Source organism: Pteronotus mesoamericanus, unplaced genomic scaffold (assembly GCF_021234165.1).
Source record: "Pteronotus mesoamericanus isolate MK-2021 breed Mesoamerican mustached bat unplaced genomic scaffold, CSHL_Meso_final contig_32, whole genome shotgun sequence".
Taxonomy (NCBI): Eukaryota; Metazoa; Chordata; class Mammalia; order Chiroptera; family Mormoopidae; genus Pteronotus; species Pteronotus mesoamericanus.
Genome location: NW_026555134.1, coordinates 617,444 through 635,046, shown reverse-complemented (window position 1 = coordinate 635,046; position 17,603 = coordinate 617,444). Strand labels below are relative to the sequence as shown.

General features: G+C 54.6%; 2 protein-coding genes across 2 annotated transcripts in view; one reads left to right on the top strand and one right to left on the bottom strand.

Annotated features, from left to right (window-relative positions):
* Positions 1–561: 561 nt before the first annotated feature.
* Positions 562–8,740, top strand: CHRNA2 (cholinergic receptor nicotinic alpha 2 subunit). Its single transcript, XM_054575916.1, has 6 exons — positions 562–634; positions 1,446–1,597; positions 2,035–2,079; positions 3,400–3,509; positions 6,181–7,186; positions 8,615–8,740. Exons 1-6 carry the CDS (start codon positions 562–564, stop codon positions 8,738–8,740), a joined length of 1,512 nt encoding a protein of 503 aa, XP_054431891.1.
* A 2,608-nt stretch (positions 8,741–11,348) lies between these two features.
* PTK2B (protein tyrosine kinase 2 beta) overlaps positions 11,349–17,603 on the bottom strand; it is a 58,330-nt gene continuing 52,075 nt past the window's right edge. The window contains exons 25-31 of the mRNA XM_054576001.1: positions 16,780–16,926; positions 16,523–16,558; positions 16,090–16,114; positions 14,588–14,634; positions 13,765–13,902; positions 13,360–13,440; positions 11,349–11,688 (exon numbers count right to left, since the gene is read on the bottom strand). Coding sequence (XP_054431976.1) covers positions 11,473–11,688; positions 13,360–13,440; positions 13,765–13,902; positions 14,588–14,634; positions 16,090–16,114; positions 16,523–16,558; positions 16,780–16,926 — 690 coding nt within the window. The 3' untranslated portion in view covers positions 11,349–11,472. The remainder of the gene's footprint in view (positions 11,689–13,359; positions 13,441–13,764; positions 13,903–14,587; positions 14,635–16,089; positions 16,115–16,522; positions 16,559–16,779; positions 16,927–17,603) is intronic.

Below are 17,603 nucleotides of genomic sequence, written 5' to 3'. Positions count from 1 at the left end.
AATCTTTCTTTTATTTAACGCACTTGGTTGAAAGGTGAAACAAATCATAGCCTTGAGGTCTGTGGCTGTTATCTTGGTTGGAAAGAGGAGTGAGTGAATTTTCCCATAAAAGAACCTTGGATCTAGGTGAATCTGGTGCTTTCACCATTAGGCTATCATAAATAACACCCAAGTTCTCCTTTTGGCCACCCTTTTCCGTACATTTATTCTCATTTTACACAAGCAACCCTGAGGCCAGAAAAATGGGGACTTTGGTACCGTCTTGCGCCCTCTTTTGCCCATCGGTCAGGGCTTATCTTAGGGTAGAGTAGCTCGCTTGGTGCGCCTGTGTGGAGTGGGCAGCGCAAAGGCGCGCCGGTATCAAGGACGCAGGCCCCAAGACCCTCTCCGGGCTTGCTCAGGTGTGGCAGTGAGAGGGAGCCGTGTGGAATCCAGCCGGAGCTCCGCCACAGCAGCAACTTGAGGCCCTGCTGGGAAGCAAGTCAAGGGTCAGCCCACAGCAGAGCCCTGGCCTGACCTCCTTCTGATGTTCGGCAGCAACCAGACCTGCCCTCTAAAGCCATGGGCCTCTCCCAGCCTGCACTCCCGCCCAGGACAAAGCTTGGCCTGTGGCAGTTCCTTCTGATCCCAGCAGGTGAGTGAATGTCATCCCTAGGACATCGTGTCACACCTGTTAGCTCACACGCTGTGGAGGAAACCCCTGCAGCCAGGCCCCTGGCACCCACCAAAGCTGCAGGATACTTCAGGTAGCTCATTCCACGGTGAGACGGGGTCAGGGCGCGCACAGCTCTGGCGCCAGCGGCGGCATCACCTTGCACCTGCCCTGGCCTCAGCGTTCCTCATCTGTAAATGCCAATCGTGCTGTGAGCCTCCCAGGTCTATTGTAGGAGCATATGAATATTGTAGGAGCAAACCCTTTTGTGACCGGCACCTGGAATACAGTAGGTACTCAGTACACAGCAACTATTGCTCTTGATGGGCTTTTCTGGATTTCAAACCAGTAGTCTCCACTTGCTAACGCCCCAAAACCCTAGGAGGTGAAGATGTTCGCAGAACGGACATAAGCAGTTCCCTCAGACAATTTGGGGCCATTTTTCCTAGCTCCTCAGTTCTAGGCGGAATCTCGTCTCCAGGTCGCACTTCGTCCCCACTCCTCTGCCTTGGCACCCTCCTCGGCACTTATTTCCACGCCTTTTTAGCAAATAGTCACAGAGCAATGGACAGTTCCGGAGCTCCCACCATGTGCTGGTTGCTTTGTTAGGTTCTCATTTACGTTATTATGTTTAATCCTCAACGGTGTAGTGAGATAGGTTCTGGATAGTGTCCCCACTTTACAGATGAAGAAACTGAGGCTCGGTGAGGCTGAGTGGCTTTGATGGGAGAGGGAGCTGAGCACCCACCACCATGAGCTCCCAGAGACCCCACTCTTCCTTCCTGTCCCCCAGTGTTGGCACAGCGGGCCCCCCACGCCCAAGCCGAGGATCGCCTCTTCAAACACCTCTTCAGGGGCTACAACCGCTGGGCAAGGCCAGTGCCCAACACCTCGGATGTGGTCATCGTGCGCTTTGGGCTGTCTATCGCCCAGCTCATCGACGTGGTATGCCTATCCCACCACCTCTGAGCCCTCGAGATAAGCCCCCCGATTACGGGCCCTCTTCCCAGGGCCCTCCCTCCCTCCTCAGCTCCAGCCCTTCTCCTTCCGGCCCCCCAGCCCACCTCAATCAGAGCTTCCCTCCTCCCAGCCCTGGAGACCCTTCTGGGAGGACACCGATTTAGCAGAGGGTTTTCTAGATGCTTTGCTTGTTCCCCTGGACACAAGCCCGGAGGACCCAAGAGGCCCGTGGGACCCTAAAGGATCTGAGTCAGGGGTGGTTTCAGGAGGGGTGTTGGCTGGGCTGGGTTTGCTGTGTCATGGAAGAGGATCTTCTGGTGACTAAGGGGCTGGAATCAGCCTGTCCCATGTCACCCCGTCTTCTCGGGCTGGTTCGGTCACTCTAACTGCTCTTATCCTCTCTCTCGCCGCCTACTGGCCAGGATGAAAAGAACCAAATGATGACCACCAACGTCTGGCTAAAGCAGGTGAGCCCCCACCTCCCGCCACCCCTCCTGAAGGCAGAAGTAGGGCAATGCTTCTCCTCTTACATGCCTGCTTCCCCTCCCTCCTGGGTCCCTACCCAGGTTGATGCATTTGTGTAAATGTGACATGGCCATTCCTAGAGGGGAAAAGGTATTGTCGTGCAGGGGGACCTTTTCAAGGGTGTGACACTGCACTGTTTTAGCACAAATGCACAAGAACAAAATGGCCCCTGGACTTAGGGCAGGCCTAGAGTCGGGGAGGCCAGGGTTCAATCCCCAGGGCTGCCACTCACTAGCAGGACTCTGCCTCAGTTTCCTCACCCTCACTCATTGGATTGTTGTGAAGATTAGAAAAAATAATCTAAAGGGCCCCAGCAAAGCTGACTTTATCAATGGTAGTGGTTATTATTTTAATGATTATAAGCTCCTATGGCGCAAACGACAAGCTTGTGTGCCAACACCAGTCATTCTCTGTTGGGGGTAGTTGTTCCTTTTAAGTCTGAAAGGGACACAGGAAACCCCCTGGAAATGGGACCATACAGCTTTGGAGTTTTTTCATGGCTGGGATACTCTTTTATTAAGCATCTACCAAGGGCCTGGTGCCAGCAATGCAGATGGTGTCCTTGGCCTCACGGACCTTACAAAGGCATTAAATCAATCAATACGCACATCTGCATGTAGTCACCATTTGTGATAATGCCATAGAGGACATTTCAGAGAGTGAATAATACTAACCTGGTTTGAGGGAGAAAACAAATTGGCTTGCACCTGCTGGTGTAAGCCCTGCTGGGACTCCTAGGGGGCGCTCTGAAGCACAGTTTGCAAGTCGCTGGTTGACTCCCCTTTCAGCTGCCTATTCTGGCAGATTTTTACCTCTCTGGTCCTCAGTTTCCTTATCTGTTAAATGGGGAAATACTTGCACCTGCATGGCATTCCCTGCCCCACTCTCCCATTGAGGGTGCAAATAACTTTGTAAATTGTGATGCATTAAAAAAATGTTATCACACACGAGTGGGGTGGCTCCCCGGAGCCGTCAGCTGGGGAGCAGCAGAACGAAGGTTAGAGGCAGGACTAGGGTGACGTCGACTAAGTGTGCCCGAGACTCTAAGTACTGGAGCTGCGGCAAAGCCAGAGGGTTGGCCATGTTAGACCTGGCTCCTGATTCCCAGCTCAGAGCCCTTTCTCCTCCGTGGGACCGTGGAGCTGGATGGGCTCTGTGGTGACCCTGAACCCCGTGGCTAGGACGTCCCCAGGCTGCCCGTTTGCCCCAAGACCCTCTCCCTGTGCAGCACCAGACAACCTGACTCCCCTGCTCACACACAGGAGTGGAGAGACCACAAGCTGCACTGGAACCCGGCCGAGTTCGGCAACATCACATCCCTCCGAGTCCCTTCAGAGATGATCTGGATCCCGGACATTGTCCTCTACAACAAGTAGGAAGTCGCTGGAGTCCTGGGAAGGCTCCTGGGAGGAACCTGGGAGGGGTTTCTGGGTTGGACTTGGGAAGTCTCACCCTTGTTGCCTGCGGTCTCGCTTCCTGCTTTACCACTACCACCCACCCCACCCCGCCCCTTTCTCTTGATTCCTTTATTCCTTTCATTTTGTGCTCTTACGCATACACCCAAATTTATTGCGTACCTATTCTGTATCAGTGCCTGGTGCTGTGCTAATGAGACACAGATTTGCCAACACAATAATTTTAAAAACGTGGCTGGTGCAGACTGTGGAAACAGCACCTAAGGGCTGGAGTTTTGCAGGGTGGCAGTGTTGCTGGAGCAAGCTCACTTCGTGTGGGTGTTCCTAAAAACCATATTTCTTATGGTTGCCTTGCATTCAAGACCAGAAAGGACCAGTCTTTGAGTATAACGACTAGAAGCCAATAAAAGGCAGAGGAATCTAAAGAAAGCCCCAGCAGAACTGGGTGGGGGATAAGCGGGAGGGGGAAGGTAGGGTTTTTGGAGGGTTTTTTGATAGAAGAAATAGAGATCTATAATTTTATGTATGGTATTTGGTAGCAGGTAATTCTTTATTTAGAAGTCAAGCACTTAAAATTAAAAGATATTTGACCTTTTGTTCATCTAAAACATGTTCTAAAGTGGGGCTCTGTGGAATTCTTGGAGAATGAATAGATAGGAAAAATGGTCCTGTGGTCAAGTAATTCTGGATGCCATTGCGTGCCGCTGACCCTCTCGGCCTTTGGAAAATGTCAGTACACAACAGCATTTAAGCATTGTTAGAAGTTGTGCAGCCAAGAAACCCATTCAACCCACCATTTTTTTAAAAATACAACAAAGGGAAAATATCCACTTCTGGAGTTTCGGTGCCTCCAGTAAGTCAGAAGGGAACAACGATAGTTCCTTGTCCTGGGATCTCTTTCTTTATTTCCTGTAAAATATGATATAGTTCATTGAATCATAAGAAGTCTGGTTTAATTGTATTTTCTGTAGGATCTTCAAGTGTATTTTCCTTCTAGAACTAATGAGTTTTTGAATCTTTAGAGCCATTTCTATATATGCAGTCAGCAGGGGTTACCTGGCAGGTCTAACCTCACAGGTGCCTAGTGCCACCAGAGTCACAGACACCTCACCCCATATGTCTATGGCCCAGAGCAGGTACTCAAACTCCAGCTAGTTTCTGCTTCCTATGCATCTGGCAGAAGTCAAAAGCAAAGTGCTTAGCATCAGATGAGACCTGGAGTTTCAGGGTTACCAATAAGGCTTCAACCAAACCAAATCCTTACATCTGAAGAAGGGCCTCCTCCACCCAAACACTCCATTGCAGGTTTACAGGAAAATCGAGAACATTGCACTTTCCTTCCTCAAAACAGGGCCCATGTTGCCCTCTAGTGATAATTACATGTGACAACACAAATGCCTTTCAAAAACTTCTGCCCTGATCTGTTACTCTCTTTCAAAGTTTCTGCTGCCCAACTTTTCTTTAAAAGAGCCCCATTTTCCAGTCTCTAGCCTGGAACTACTCCATGGGAAATTAGCCTGTTCCTCGTATTCTCCTGGTTCTCGGGCCTTTAGGATCCACCTTGAGAACTGGAAAGGGAGGGATGGCTTGTTAAAGACTTCAGTGTGGAACACTGTGTCACCACCCCCCAAGGGGGATCAATGGCTCAAGCTCCCAGGAGGCCCTGCCTGACTGGTCACCCCTATTCAAGTGTCCCTAGAGCCCTTGTGGGCCCTTAGATGCGTAGCTCTGTGACGTAACAGGCCCTGCCCCTCTATTCTAGGCACATCCTGTGAATTTTGTCCTTCCCCTCCTCTGTTCTTTGCTCTGGAGGAAGCTCTGCTGGTACACTCCCCGCCTCACCTCTCCGCCAAATCCTCCCATTGGTCGAGGCCTTGCTCAAATGGCAGTTTTCATGGTGGCCCTGGTCACTCTAGCCAGAAGGGCACTTCCCTCCGAAGTTCTGAGGAGCTCAGTCAGCCCTCCGAGTGCTGTGTCACGCTGCCTCCCTTGTATGGTAGGGGCTCGGGACTGTGTTTCCTCTCCTCCTGGTTCTGTAGGGGCAGGCCGGCCTCATATGTGTCCCCTGCAGCTCCCAGGTAGGCTCTAGTGGACGAAGCTGGCTCAGGAATGCACGGGAAATGGGTGCGTCAAGAAATCACCTTCCTTTACTAGCAAAGATGTTGGGTCTCTTCTCAACAAGGCACTAGAGAAGGCACTAGAGAACCCAGGTGGAAAGACTTGACCCCAAGCTGAGAGGCCTTACCATTTGCTTGGGGCAGGAAATATACTCATAAATAATCACTACAAAATATCAAATGATCACAGATGTATATGTGATCTATGGGATAATCCAATATGCATGATGTAGATAACATCAAAATGCTAATCGTGGCTGGTTTTGACATTCTTGGAATATTTTTATATTCTTCAAAATTCCTACTTGTGTCATTAAAAAAATGGTGCTTGAAAAGGCAGCGTCAGTAGCTGTCAGTGTCAGTGTGCCGGAAGAGTCTCCCTCACCAGAGTAAGCCCCACAACTTAGACGGGCTTGGCTTTGTTACCGGACCCCCGCTGCCGGTTGTCTGGAGCAGCCTGGCTCAGGCAGGCGGGGTGTGCCAGGCCCTCCAGCTCCTCTCCTCTCCGCAGTGCCGATGGGGAGTTTGTGGTGAACCACATGACCAAGGCCCATGTCTTCTCCACGGGCACCGTGCACTGGGTGCCCCCGGCCATCTACAAGAGCTCCTGCAGCATCGACGTCACCTTCTTCCCCTTCGACCAGCAGAACTGCAAGATGAAGTTCGGCTCCTGGACGTACGACAAGACAAAGTTTGACCTGGAGCCGATGGAGGAGACGGTGGACCTGAAGGACTACTGGGAGAGTGGCGAGTGGGCCATTGTCAATGCCACGGGCACCTACAACAGCAAGAAATACGACTGCTGCGCCGAGATCTACCCTGACATCACCTACTACTTTGTCATCCGGCGCCTGCCGCTCTTCTACACCATCAACCTCATCATCCCCTGCCTGCTCATCTCCTGCCTGACGGTGCTCGTCTTCTACCTGCCCTCCGACTGCGGGGAGAAGATCACCCTGTGCATTTCTGTGCTGCTCTCGCTCACTGTCTTCCTCCTGCTCATCACCGAGATCATCCCCTCCACCTCCCTGGTCATCCCGCTCATCGGAGAATACCTGCTCTTCACCATGATCTTCGTCACCCTGTCCATCGTCATCACGGTCTTTGTCCTCAATGTCCACCACCGCTCCCCCAGCACCCACAATATGCCCCACTGGGTGCGGGTGGCCTTTCTCAGCTATGTGCCACGGTGGCTTCTGATGAAACGGCCTCTGCCACCCTTGGAGCTCCATGGCTCCCCAGATCTGAAACTCAGCTCCTCCTATCACTGGCTGGAGACCAACGTGGATGCGAAAGAGAGGGAGGAGGAAGAAGAGGAAGAAGAAGAGAGGTGGGTGTCATACCCTTCCACGGGTGTCCTCCACAGCCGTGCTGATCTGCACCAAGGGGCCTCAGGTCCCAAGGCAGAGGCCCAGTTGCAGAAGGGTGGGCTCCCACTGTCACATCACATGCAGAAGGCACTGGAAGGCGTGCACTATATTGCTGACCACCTGCGGTCTGAGGATGCCGACTCTTCGGTGAGTTGGAGCTCGGCTCTTCCCCTGGGTGACCCTATCAGCCTAGCAGGGAATCTCCTTACCCCAGGGTGTTCGGTGCAGCCAGCCCAGTCTCCTTTGTATGAGAACCCATCTCCCTCAGTCATGGCCCTTGGCAGTCTGGAATAAATAGTGGAGGAGAACGTCTAGCCAGCAACTCTTATGACATGAAGTGGCAGGTGGCAGACCAGCAGCCAAGAATGCCCCAGCTGCCCTGACCAGTGTGACTCGGTTGGAGCATCATCTTATAAACCGAACGGTCATGGGTTTGAACCCTGGTCAGGACACATGCCTAGGCTGCAGGTTCTGTCCCCAGTCAGGGTGTGTACAAGAGGCAACTGATTGATGGTGTTCTCTCACATCAATGTTTCTCTCCCTCTTTCTTCCCATCCTTTTTCCTCTCTCTAAAATCAATGAGCGTGTCCTCAGGTGAGGGTTTTAAAAAATTAAAAGAGGAAATAAAATAAAAAGAGAATGCCCCAGCTAAGCCTAACCAGGAGACAGTAAGACAGAGCTTCTCACGCCATCCTCACTGCCTTTTCTCCCCATTACCCTGTGGGTGGGGGAGGGGCAGAGGGACTCTGGGGGAGCATCATCAGGACAGACCACACATCAGGCTGCTGCAGTGGCAGCCCTCCTCCTTTGTCCTGGTGGTCTTCCTCGCCTCCTCCTCATTTGCGGGGCCTGGGTATTTTGTGAACTTCATGGTTCACACACAAACCCTGAGGAAGCTTGGCTGTACCAGGTGGCTCCCCTCCTTGGCCCCTACCTGCCCAGCGTTATTAGGTGAGCCGGTCACCACCCAGCATCACAGAATCCTTTTTAACAACTTAGGGAAGCGTGAAAGGCCGGGAGGTTATCACCAGGTAGCCTCGTTGAGTAGATAAGAAACATTGATCATTATTTAATCTGGGAGCAGCTAGGAGTTCTGACCCACTTGCCTGGGCTGTGAGCCTGAATCCTGCAAAGCACATCCCTCAACTCCTCCAACCTTCCATGAGCCCAACCTGCCCTCACCTACCTGCCTGTCCATCTCCTGGAGTGGACGGGTGAGTGGGGGGTGGGGAGGCAACGTGGGGCAGCAAGGTCTTCACCATTTTGTAAATGCTGGGTGGTGTGTTTAAACCACTGTAGGTCCCTGGGTGGTTCTAGAACCTTCTTGTGTCCCTCCGGCCTCTCTTACCTGGAACTTGAGAGCCTCGGGAAAGGCTCTGGGCTGTGTCAGGGTAGGACAGAGTAGGAATCACTTAGGAGAGCATTGTTTGAGTCGGGAGACAGCCCCATTACCCACCCCCACTTTAGCTTCTCAAGGTTTCAATGGGGTCCCCTTTGCCCCTGTGCAAACGGGTGGGCCCCCTTCCCTTTCCGGAGGCCTGGCCCCTGTCACTGTGAGCCCGCTTCCACCTGCAGGTGAAGGAAGACTGGAAGTACGTGGCCATGGTCATTGACAGGATATTCCTCTGGCTGTTTATCATCGTCTGCTTCCTGGGGACCGTGGGACTCTTTCTTCCCCCGTTCCTGGCTGGAATGATCTGATTTCACGTCCCTGGCTTTGGCCAAAAGGTGGCACTACTGACCCTCCCTGCTGCTGCCTCTAGAATCCACCTCTGGGTCAACACCATGTGACTGCAGGTGCCCCTCCCCAGAGTCCCTACACTGGCCCAGTCATCGAAGACTTCCTGACCCCATTGAGTTGGCAGGACTGTACTCGTGCTGAGCATCTACTAGGCGCAGAGCCTGGCTTTGGATGCCGAGGAGCAGGACAAGAGAGAACTTGCTCTGCAGAAGGTTATGATGCGGTGGGGACAATGTGAAGCAAATGAGATGCTCCTGAAGGAGCTATACAGATACTGAGTGACAGGAGGGTCAAGGGGTGAGGCCAGGAGAAGAGGAACAGAACGCAGACCTCAAAGGCTGGGTGCTTGAGGAAGAGAGGAGAGGGCGCCACGAGGGGCAGGGGCAGAAGGACTATCTGTAAGTCATGTTTTGGATTCAGGAATAAGCCTGAAGTGTTACAACAGCCAAGCTGAGGTGGGGCTCCAATGTGGGGAGCAGTGGCTGGCAGTTGGGAAGGTAGGTTGGGGTGTCTTTGAGCCAGGTGGAGAAAGGAGTTAGAGTCTGGGACCACAAATCTAACAGCAGAGTGTTAAAGGCTTTTGGGGAGGGGAGGAAAGGGCAGGCAGGCTACAGGTGGAGGGGAATTGCAGGGCAGACCCTCAGGCAGAGGAAGGGGGATTAGCACCCCATCCCACCTGCTGCAAACTCCCTCAGCACCAGCCTGCCCCTAGAGGTTTGGCAGTGTTGAGCATCCCTGCTACAGGGGTACCATCTGCCCTTCAATTCTTGTGGACAAACCACAAGGCCAGCCTGAGCCACTCTTGATCCGACTCAGGTTTGCAGCTTGCTCTCTCCCTCCTCCTCTACCAGGGGGCAAGTGGTGGTCAGCATTCAGGAGTGAGTGATTTGCTTTGGACCCCAGACTGCTATGTAAGTGCCAACACTGCAGGACCCAGGACTGCTTCCCTTCCCCGTCTGCCCTCCCGGTCCTTCCCAAAGCCCCATGATGTGTCTGACCTGCTCTGAATTGCCCTGTGCAGTCTGTTCTCAAACCTTGGAATCCAGCAATCTATGGCCCTCAGTTGTGGGGGGAGCCCAGAGAGTTCCAGCCAGGGAACCGGACGTTAGCCCCTGCCCCATCTAGTCCCACTTCCCCGGGGTAGAACCCCAGCAGCTAAAAGAACCCCAGACTGGGTTCTTGGGTCAGTCTGGGGACCCCAGACAGGAAGCTGAGCAGGGCAAGCTTCCAACTTCGCTTCGGTCTTTGGGGTCCTCTCCTTCCAAAGCCCCCACCCCAGCCTCTGTTCCGCAGCTCTCTGCCAAGACCCCCAGCCCCGTGGCCCATTCTGGTCTCTGGCCCCTCCCTGCTTCCATGCAAACAGTGCCCAGGCCTCGTCCTCCCTCCTGGCTCTCCCAGCCTGGATCTCCCGTGCACTGCTGTTCCCCTATGTTAGTCCACCTCCCATCCACCTTGCAAGTTTGTAGAGAGATCAAATAAAATCAAAGCTGTGGTTCATTTAGCTGTGGGGCCCCTTGCTAGCATCCGTAGGAGCACCAGAGGCCGCCCCCCACCCCCCACCAAGCGCCCTGGCTGTTTGGATGCCATGCCATTCGACTGACATTCCCCCTGTGGCTATGTCGGGGGCTGCCCTGAGCCTCCACTGGGAAACGTCCCTTTGGTCAGGTGCAAGGCAAAGGCGCTGGGCTCATAGCCGATCCCACTGGCCGGCATCACCAGGCACCTCTGCACTGAGCCCAAGCATCAACCCTTGGTCTATGCCCAGCTGAGAACAATCAGATTCTTCCAGGGCTGTGGCTGGAGCAGGTCAAACAAATAAAGCAATCAAACCACAAAGCAAATAGTATAATTTTAATTCATCCACAAGTCAAATAGAAAGAACGGAAAGTGTTCTGCACAAACACGAGAGAGAAGGAGGGAGGGAACTGATGAGAAAGGGGGAAAGAGAAGGAGAGGGGTAAGAAAAGAGGAAGAAAGAAGAGGGCAAAATAGGGAGAGAAGAAGTGGGAGCGAGGAAGAAAGGGGATTGTGATCCAAGTCCTATTTGACCTCGACTCCCCTTCTCCTCGATACTTGGCATGTTGACAACACAGTGTCCTGTGCCCAGTCTCCCAATAACTCGTTGCTGGACTGTGTCCCAGGTCCCCCCTCCAGGGGACACATGGCTGTCAGTCCAGACCAAACTCACATATTAAATAATTCTAATATACACTGTACAAGAAAGCCAGGACCATCCCTCACTCACCAACTGTCTACCCTGCAAAAGAAAGCCCCTCCCTGGCCCCTCTGCGTCTGTGAGCAGAAGAGCAAGAAGGGATAGCTTGTTCCCCAATGGCCCGCTGTGTCCATGCATAAAGCCATTGTGGCCTCTAGGGGCATCAGCGTGACTCCCCAACAGGCCAGGCAAGTAAGAGGAGGGAGTGGCCAGTGGCAGCTGTGTTCCCTCTGAGTCCTCTTTGTCACCCCCTGGATTCTACAGCCCTGAGTCCCCTCTGTCCTGCTGCAGCCTGAGCAGCCCCGTCCGGGGGGGTCGGGGGAGGGGGAGGGGGTCGTGCAAAGTGGCAAGGGAAGAACTCCCCTCGGCCTTCCCCCTGAGAAGACCCACGTGACCGAAGGCAAGGCAGGGGCCGGGGGCAAGGAAGGTATACAACAGGCGGGGGGTAGAAGACGCAGACAGGTGGCGCCCACCCTGTCACTCTACAGGCGGGTGAGCCAGGTTGGCCAGAACCTTGGCCTGGTCCACGGCATCAAGCAGGTTCTTGGCGTCCACAGCCAGGGTGTGGGAGGCTGTGAGCATCTGCCGCTTGCACTCCTCGCTCAGGGAGGTCACGGCATTTTGCTGGGCCAGTCGCATCTTATTGATGAGCTCTGCCAGGTCCTTGTTAAGCAGTTTCTGGGTCCCTTCAATCTGCAGGGAGAGTGCACAGGAGAGGTTGGGAACCTAAGCCACACAAGTGTCCACTTCGGCGTTGGCGGAGGTACTCAGAATCTCTCTGGGGCGCAAGTCAGACCCAGGCCAGGGCTGAGTCCCAGGCCCTGCAGGGGCTGGAGCCAAGTCACCAAGGACAGGCATTGCAGACATCCAGACCCCAGCCCACCCCACGCCAGCCCAGTCTGATCCAACACCACGGGCCCTCCCTTTATCACAACATCTTCTTGTGCTGGCCCCACATTCAAGTGGATGGTTGGGGGATCAAGTGCATTTATTCATCCGTGAGCTGTCGGCCATGAGGCAGAGAGCTCTGGGGCTGTGGGTTGAGCCGTAGGGTTTCGTTTGTGGCCATAGGCCCAGGGTTAGCGCACTTCTGAGCATGTACTCAGCACTCAGGGGTATTCAGCAGGTGAATGAATGATTGGGCCATCATGCCGAGGGTAAGGTGCTCTCATGTCAGACAGGACAGCCTGGCTGGGGCTCCTATGTGGGCTGCCACTGCCACCAAAAGGGATGCCGGGAACCCACCCCCTGCCCCAGCACTGTCCTGTCTTGAGCAGTCACAGGCAGTGGGGATTCGGTAATCACCTGTGCCACTCACCACAGGGAGATGCCCCATCAAACCACAGCCTGGCAGGGGCTGTGGGGTTTCCGGACAGATAACCAGCACGTGAGCAGAGGCACTGCATGAGTTTCCTATCGCTGCGGTGACCAAGTACCACAAACGCAGTGGCTTAAAACAACATACGTATCCTCCTACAGTTCTGGAGATCAGAGGCCTGGAATGGGTCCTGTGGGGCTATAGTCAAGGTGGCGGCAGGGCTGTGCCGCTTCTACAGGCTCTGGGGGAGAATCTGTCCCCTGCCTTTTCCTGCTTCTAAAGGCTGCCGCCTTCCTTGGCTTATGGATCCTTCCAGCCCAAGGAGACATCATTTTGCCTCTGCTTTTGTCACTACGCCTCCTTCTCTGACTCTTACAAGAACTCTGCTTCTGCCTCCCTCTGATAAGGACCCTTGTGACTACATTAGACCCCCATGGATGATCTGGTGTCCTCTCCCCATAGCAGGGCCCATAACTTAATCACATCTGCAAAGACCCCTTTGCCACATAAGGGTACATGGTCACAGGTGCTGGGGGCTAGCAGGGGCGCCTCTTTGAGGAGCCATCTGGCCCACCATGGCACCACCTCAATACCGAGCATGAGACTCCCATTTCAGTGTTTGGTGATTGTTTGTTTCTCTTAAATAAATAAAATTAGATTAAATGGTCAACAAATGACACCTTCACTGCTGTTTCTGTGACACACTCAGCTTGTCTTTAGCATGGGAGGGTGACTAGATAAAGGGTCCCAGGAGAGCCAAAAGGAAGGTGCATCTTCCTTTGTGTGCCCTTACACAGTAAGATGTCGCTGCAACTGTCTGAGACCTAAGCCAGGGAACTGGCCCTAGGAAGCTGGCCAGGTCCCTAGGTGCCCACTCAGCCCCTAGTGGCACCTGTGCAGATAAGCCATGCAGGGCCACCTGCTGCAGGTTCAGCAGGCAGGGATGAGACTGCCCAGGTGGCCCTGGTGAGCCCCCCGTGTGAAACACAGAGGGCAGGTGGAGGGGAAGGGGAGCCTGCGGCACCATCCGAGACAAGGACGCTCACCTCTGTCCGTGAAGACGACGGCAAGGAAGGCAGGATGTTGTCCACGCTCCCGATGAGCTTCCGCAGGGTCAGGCCCACATTCTGGGAGAGAAAGGGCGGGGTGACTGCGGCTTTTGCTTTTTGAGAAAGCCAAGTTTCCCTCAGGGAGAGCACCCCTGGTTGGAATCTGCCTGCCGGGGCTACCTGGGACTACAGGTCCTCTGACCACCTGGCCCTAATGGGGGTCTTCCTGGGAAAGACCCCCATTGGGCAGACCAGGAAGCTCAGCCCCTGCCACGTCCTTCCACGGCTGGGATGCGTAGCGTCCCCACCCTGCCCCGGCCCTGCCCCGGTCCTGCCCCGGCCCTGCCCCGGCCCTGCCCCAGCTCTGCCCCAGCTCTGCCCCAGCTCTGCCCGGGCGCTCACCTTCACCACCACCACGTAAGCCTCAGGGGGCAGCTGACAAAGCTTATTCTTGAGGTCCAGCACAGCCCGCACCAGCTCCATGACATTGAGGTACACCATGTCGTCAGTCCGATCCAGGTTGGCTGTGGGCTGGATGGACTGGCGGGGCGGGGGTCTCAAGTCAGGGGGATGCTACAATTCTCTCCTGGACAGGAACTACAGGTGCCATCTCAGCCCCCAGCCCGATTGGAAAAGATCTTCTCCAAAGTAACAGTGCCCTGTCCTGGGGGTGCACCCCTCCCTTCTGCCTCTGGGGCAGCGGTTCTCATATTAGAATCTGCTGGGGAGCCTTCAGGCAAACTGTGGCCGGCTTCGCGCCAGACCCACTGAACCGTCACCGGGGCACGGATGCCGGAGGCCGGGCGGCTTTCAAAAGCGCCTCAGGTGATTCTAAGGCACAGGCCAGGCTGGAGACCGCTGTTCCAGAGTGAGGAAAACCAGCATCCATCCCCGGCTGCTGCAAGAGCAAGGTGGGTGCTGACACCCAAGGGGGCACGCCCGAGAGCAGGGGCCCCAACTGCTGCTCTAGGGCGGGATCACTGAACTCTCCTTCAGGTTGGGTAGGAGGCAGGGGAGAGAGGAGACTGGTCTTCCCCTTGCTTTTCCATGGCTAAGCTGTGTGGCCTTAGGCTAGGCGCTTGCCTTCTCTGGGCCTCAGCTGTAGCACGCGGATGCTGGACTAGGTTACTTGTGAAGGCCTGTGAACTCCTCGCAATCCATAGTCTTCAGTCCTGGGGAGCCCTGATTCAAACTCGTTACCATCTGCGGCAGAGCCAACACCTACCTGTGCACCCAGCCGTGGTGGCTTCTGTGGGGGGCCCGTGAACTCGGCTGCAAAAGGAGGGAGAGTGAGTTGGGGCAGCTCCCAGCACCCTGGCCCTTCCCTTTGTGCCTGCTGATAGCCAAGCCAATCCCCTCTCTGCTACCAGGAGACCCGAGACAGGAAGCCCTAATTCCAGAGGATGGCAGAGAAAGTCACCTCCCTGGCCCTCCCGTAGTCGGGGACAGCCCTGGTGTCCACTTCACGGAAGGGAAAAGTGAAAGCTACAGCAGTGCTGGAGGGGCTGCCGAGGGTGTGCCGGCCCCGGAGAGCCTGGGCGTCCGGCCCGAGGGACAGCATGCGCTCTGGCCTTGACAGTCCTGAGGGACCAGCTTCCCCAGGAAGGCAGCGCTGGCTGAGGGGCCAAGGCCCCAGCAGCTAGTGGGGCGGATTTGTGAGCGCTCCCCCACGGTCTGCTTGGAGCTTCGGGGGAGTCAAGGGAGTGAAACAGCAGATGAACCGCACTGTTCACGCTCCACTTTGATAGGCAAAGGCACACACGGCCCTGGGCGCTGCGGGAAGAGCCGGCCCCGGAGTGGAAGTCAGAGGACCGGTTCTACTCTCAGCTCCTCCATCGAAGGGCTGTGTGGCACAGGGCAGCCCACTGACACTCCCTGGGCCTTAATTTCCATCTGTCAAATAAGGGGGTGCTCAGAAGGGTCCCTGGAGCCAGACTGCCTGGGCTCAAAGCTGAGCTCTGCTAATCACCAGCTGCTTGACTTTGGATATGTTACTGAACCCCCCCCATGCCTTGGTTTCATGACCTTTGTAAAATGGGCCTAATAATAAATTGTCATATCTCATAGAGTCGCCGTGAGATTAAACAAGTTGACATCTGTAAGTGACTTGGGCCTGAGTTTGGCTTGTGTCTAGTTCTCTGTAACTCTGTCTTCATCATAATTGTCACCGTCATCCTCACCATCGTCAGCCCCACCCGTCTAGGAGGGTGAGGACGTGCCTGGCGTACTGCTGGCTCCTCCCCCCGCACGCTTCAGCAGGGGCCTTGGGAGAGACCCTGAGGCTTAGCAACCCCCTTTCTCCCTTCCATCCCCCAGGCCCAGGGAAGATGAGCCTCAGCGGAGAGAGGCCAGGGAACCACCTTATTGTCCTCCATGAGGAGCCTCCAACAGAATGAGTGGGAGGTAGGAAGGAAAGAGAGTCATCTCCTCTTCCTAATAAATGCAAGGAGGAGATAAACGGGGAAGAAGACTAAGGACCCCGGGACAGGGAGAAAGATGAGAAAGGCGCCGGGCAGGCAGTGCATGGGGCGACAGATGGCGTGGAAGGGTAGTTACCAACTCCAAGATGGCACCTCTCCGTGCCCTCTGAGTCAAAACAAGGCAGATGTTTCTTAAAACTGCGAGTACACTCTATTGCTCTCTACGGCAGGCAGCAAGCAAGGACGGTGGCTCAACACAAGAGGTCAAGTGGCAACTCCCACCAAGAGGGTGGGCGTGGATACTTACTGTAGCCGGCCTCCTTCTCTGGGGTCTGGAAGGAAGGCAAGAGAATACATCACTGATGTGGCTCTGGGACAACCCACGCCCCCATGACCTGTTCTCACCCCCTCCACAGGGCATTTAGAGGTTTAGAGATCATAGACATGGGTGGGGGCAGAGACTCTGGGGGGCTCCTGATGAAAAGGCAAGCTGGAGGCACATCCTCCCATCTAAGAGGCTCAGGGGACTGGGGCAGAGGAAGGCAGTGCTATGGGTGCAGATCAAGTGAGAGCTCAGGAAAAGGGCCTCGTGGAGGTCAAGGGAGAGAGAATAGACTCGCTCCCAAGGTGGGAGGCAGAGGGGAGAGAGGTGCAGGCCCGGGGCCTGGAGCTGCGGCCCTGCAGTCTATGAGGACGTCCCAGCCTTCACTCTATAGCAGAGGCCTCTCCCAGAGACTTACCAATGGGGACCGGTCACTCATGTGGACCATGGGATCCTGCAGAGGAGAAAACCAAAGCAAAGGACTTAGAATTCCAGAACTAGGAACCTGAAGAACACTCGGAGGACATTCACTGCAGTCCGTGGGGAGGCAGAGGAGCACATGACATGACGTGATGGCGTGGACACCTCTCCCTTGCGAGTACTTTTATCAAGGTGTCTTCAGCAGCGCCGCTGAGAATGGTGTCCCGTCCCACCCATGGCTCAGGGGCTGCTCACCAAGGATTTCTCCTCCTGTCTCAGCCACTGGTAATCTTCCACCATCTGCTTCTGCTGCTTGTCCAGGATCTGCCTCATCTTGGCCCTCTCAGCCTCCCAGAGCTGCTGGGCCTCTTCTCGGCTGCTGGGTCGGACGAAGTCCTCCTCCTGGGAGGAGAGCAGGGAGAGAGAAGAGGACACAGTGAGCCTCATCCCCAGACTCGGAGGAGGGACAGTCCTCTGAAGAGCCTCGTGACGGCCACAAGACTTGGCCTTGCAATGTTGTGCTTAGATCCACAGTCATACATGCAGACTGTTACTGTTGGGTCCGCCAGCCCCAAGCACATGCCTGTGTTGCGATGGAATGCCAAACCCGGAACACGGTGTTTAATGTGCATTGTATTCAAACGATTACATGATCTGTTAGACAAGTAAATTTTCAAATTACTGCCCTAATGTTATTTTCTCAGCTGGTACCTGTCACGGTTGCTGTCGCTTAATAAATTCAGAAGTACAAAGCCAACCCCCTATAAAAGCACTGGGCACTTCTCTCCAGCCAAGCACCGCTGAGCAGGTCTGGAAGCTCCATGGAGCAGCTGGTGTTGGCTGCAGCCCCACAGTGGAGCAGGGCCCGAGGGAAGGGACAACAGCATGCGCCCCTTGATCGTGCCTTTTTATTAAAACAAACTCTCTATCAAGATGGTAGTTTGGGTTGTTTAACCAAAAAAAATGCATGAACTAAGAGATAAAATGAAGAAAAAAACGTAAAGAAACATAGATGCATAGACACATAATACATGCTTCCTCTTCTCACTTCATGAACCCAACCCTTGTTTTAATTCACT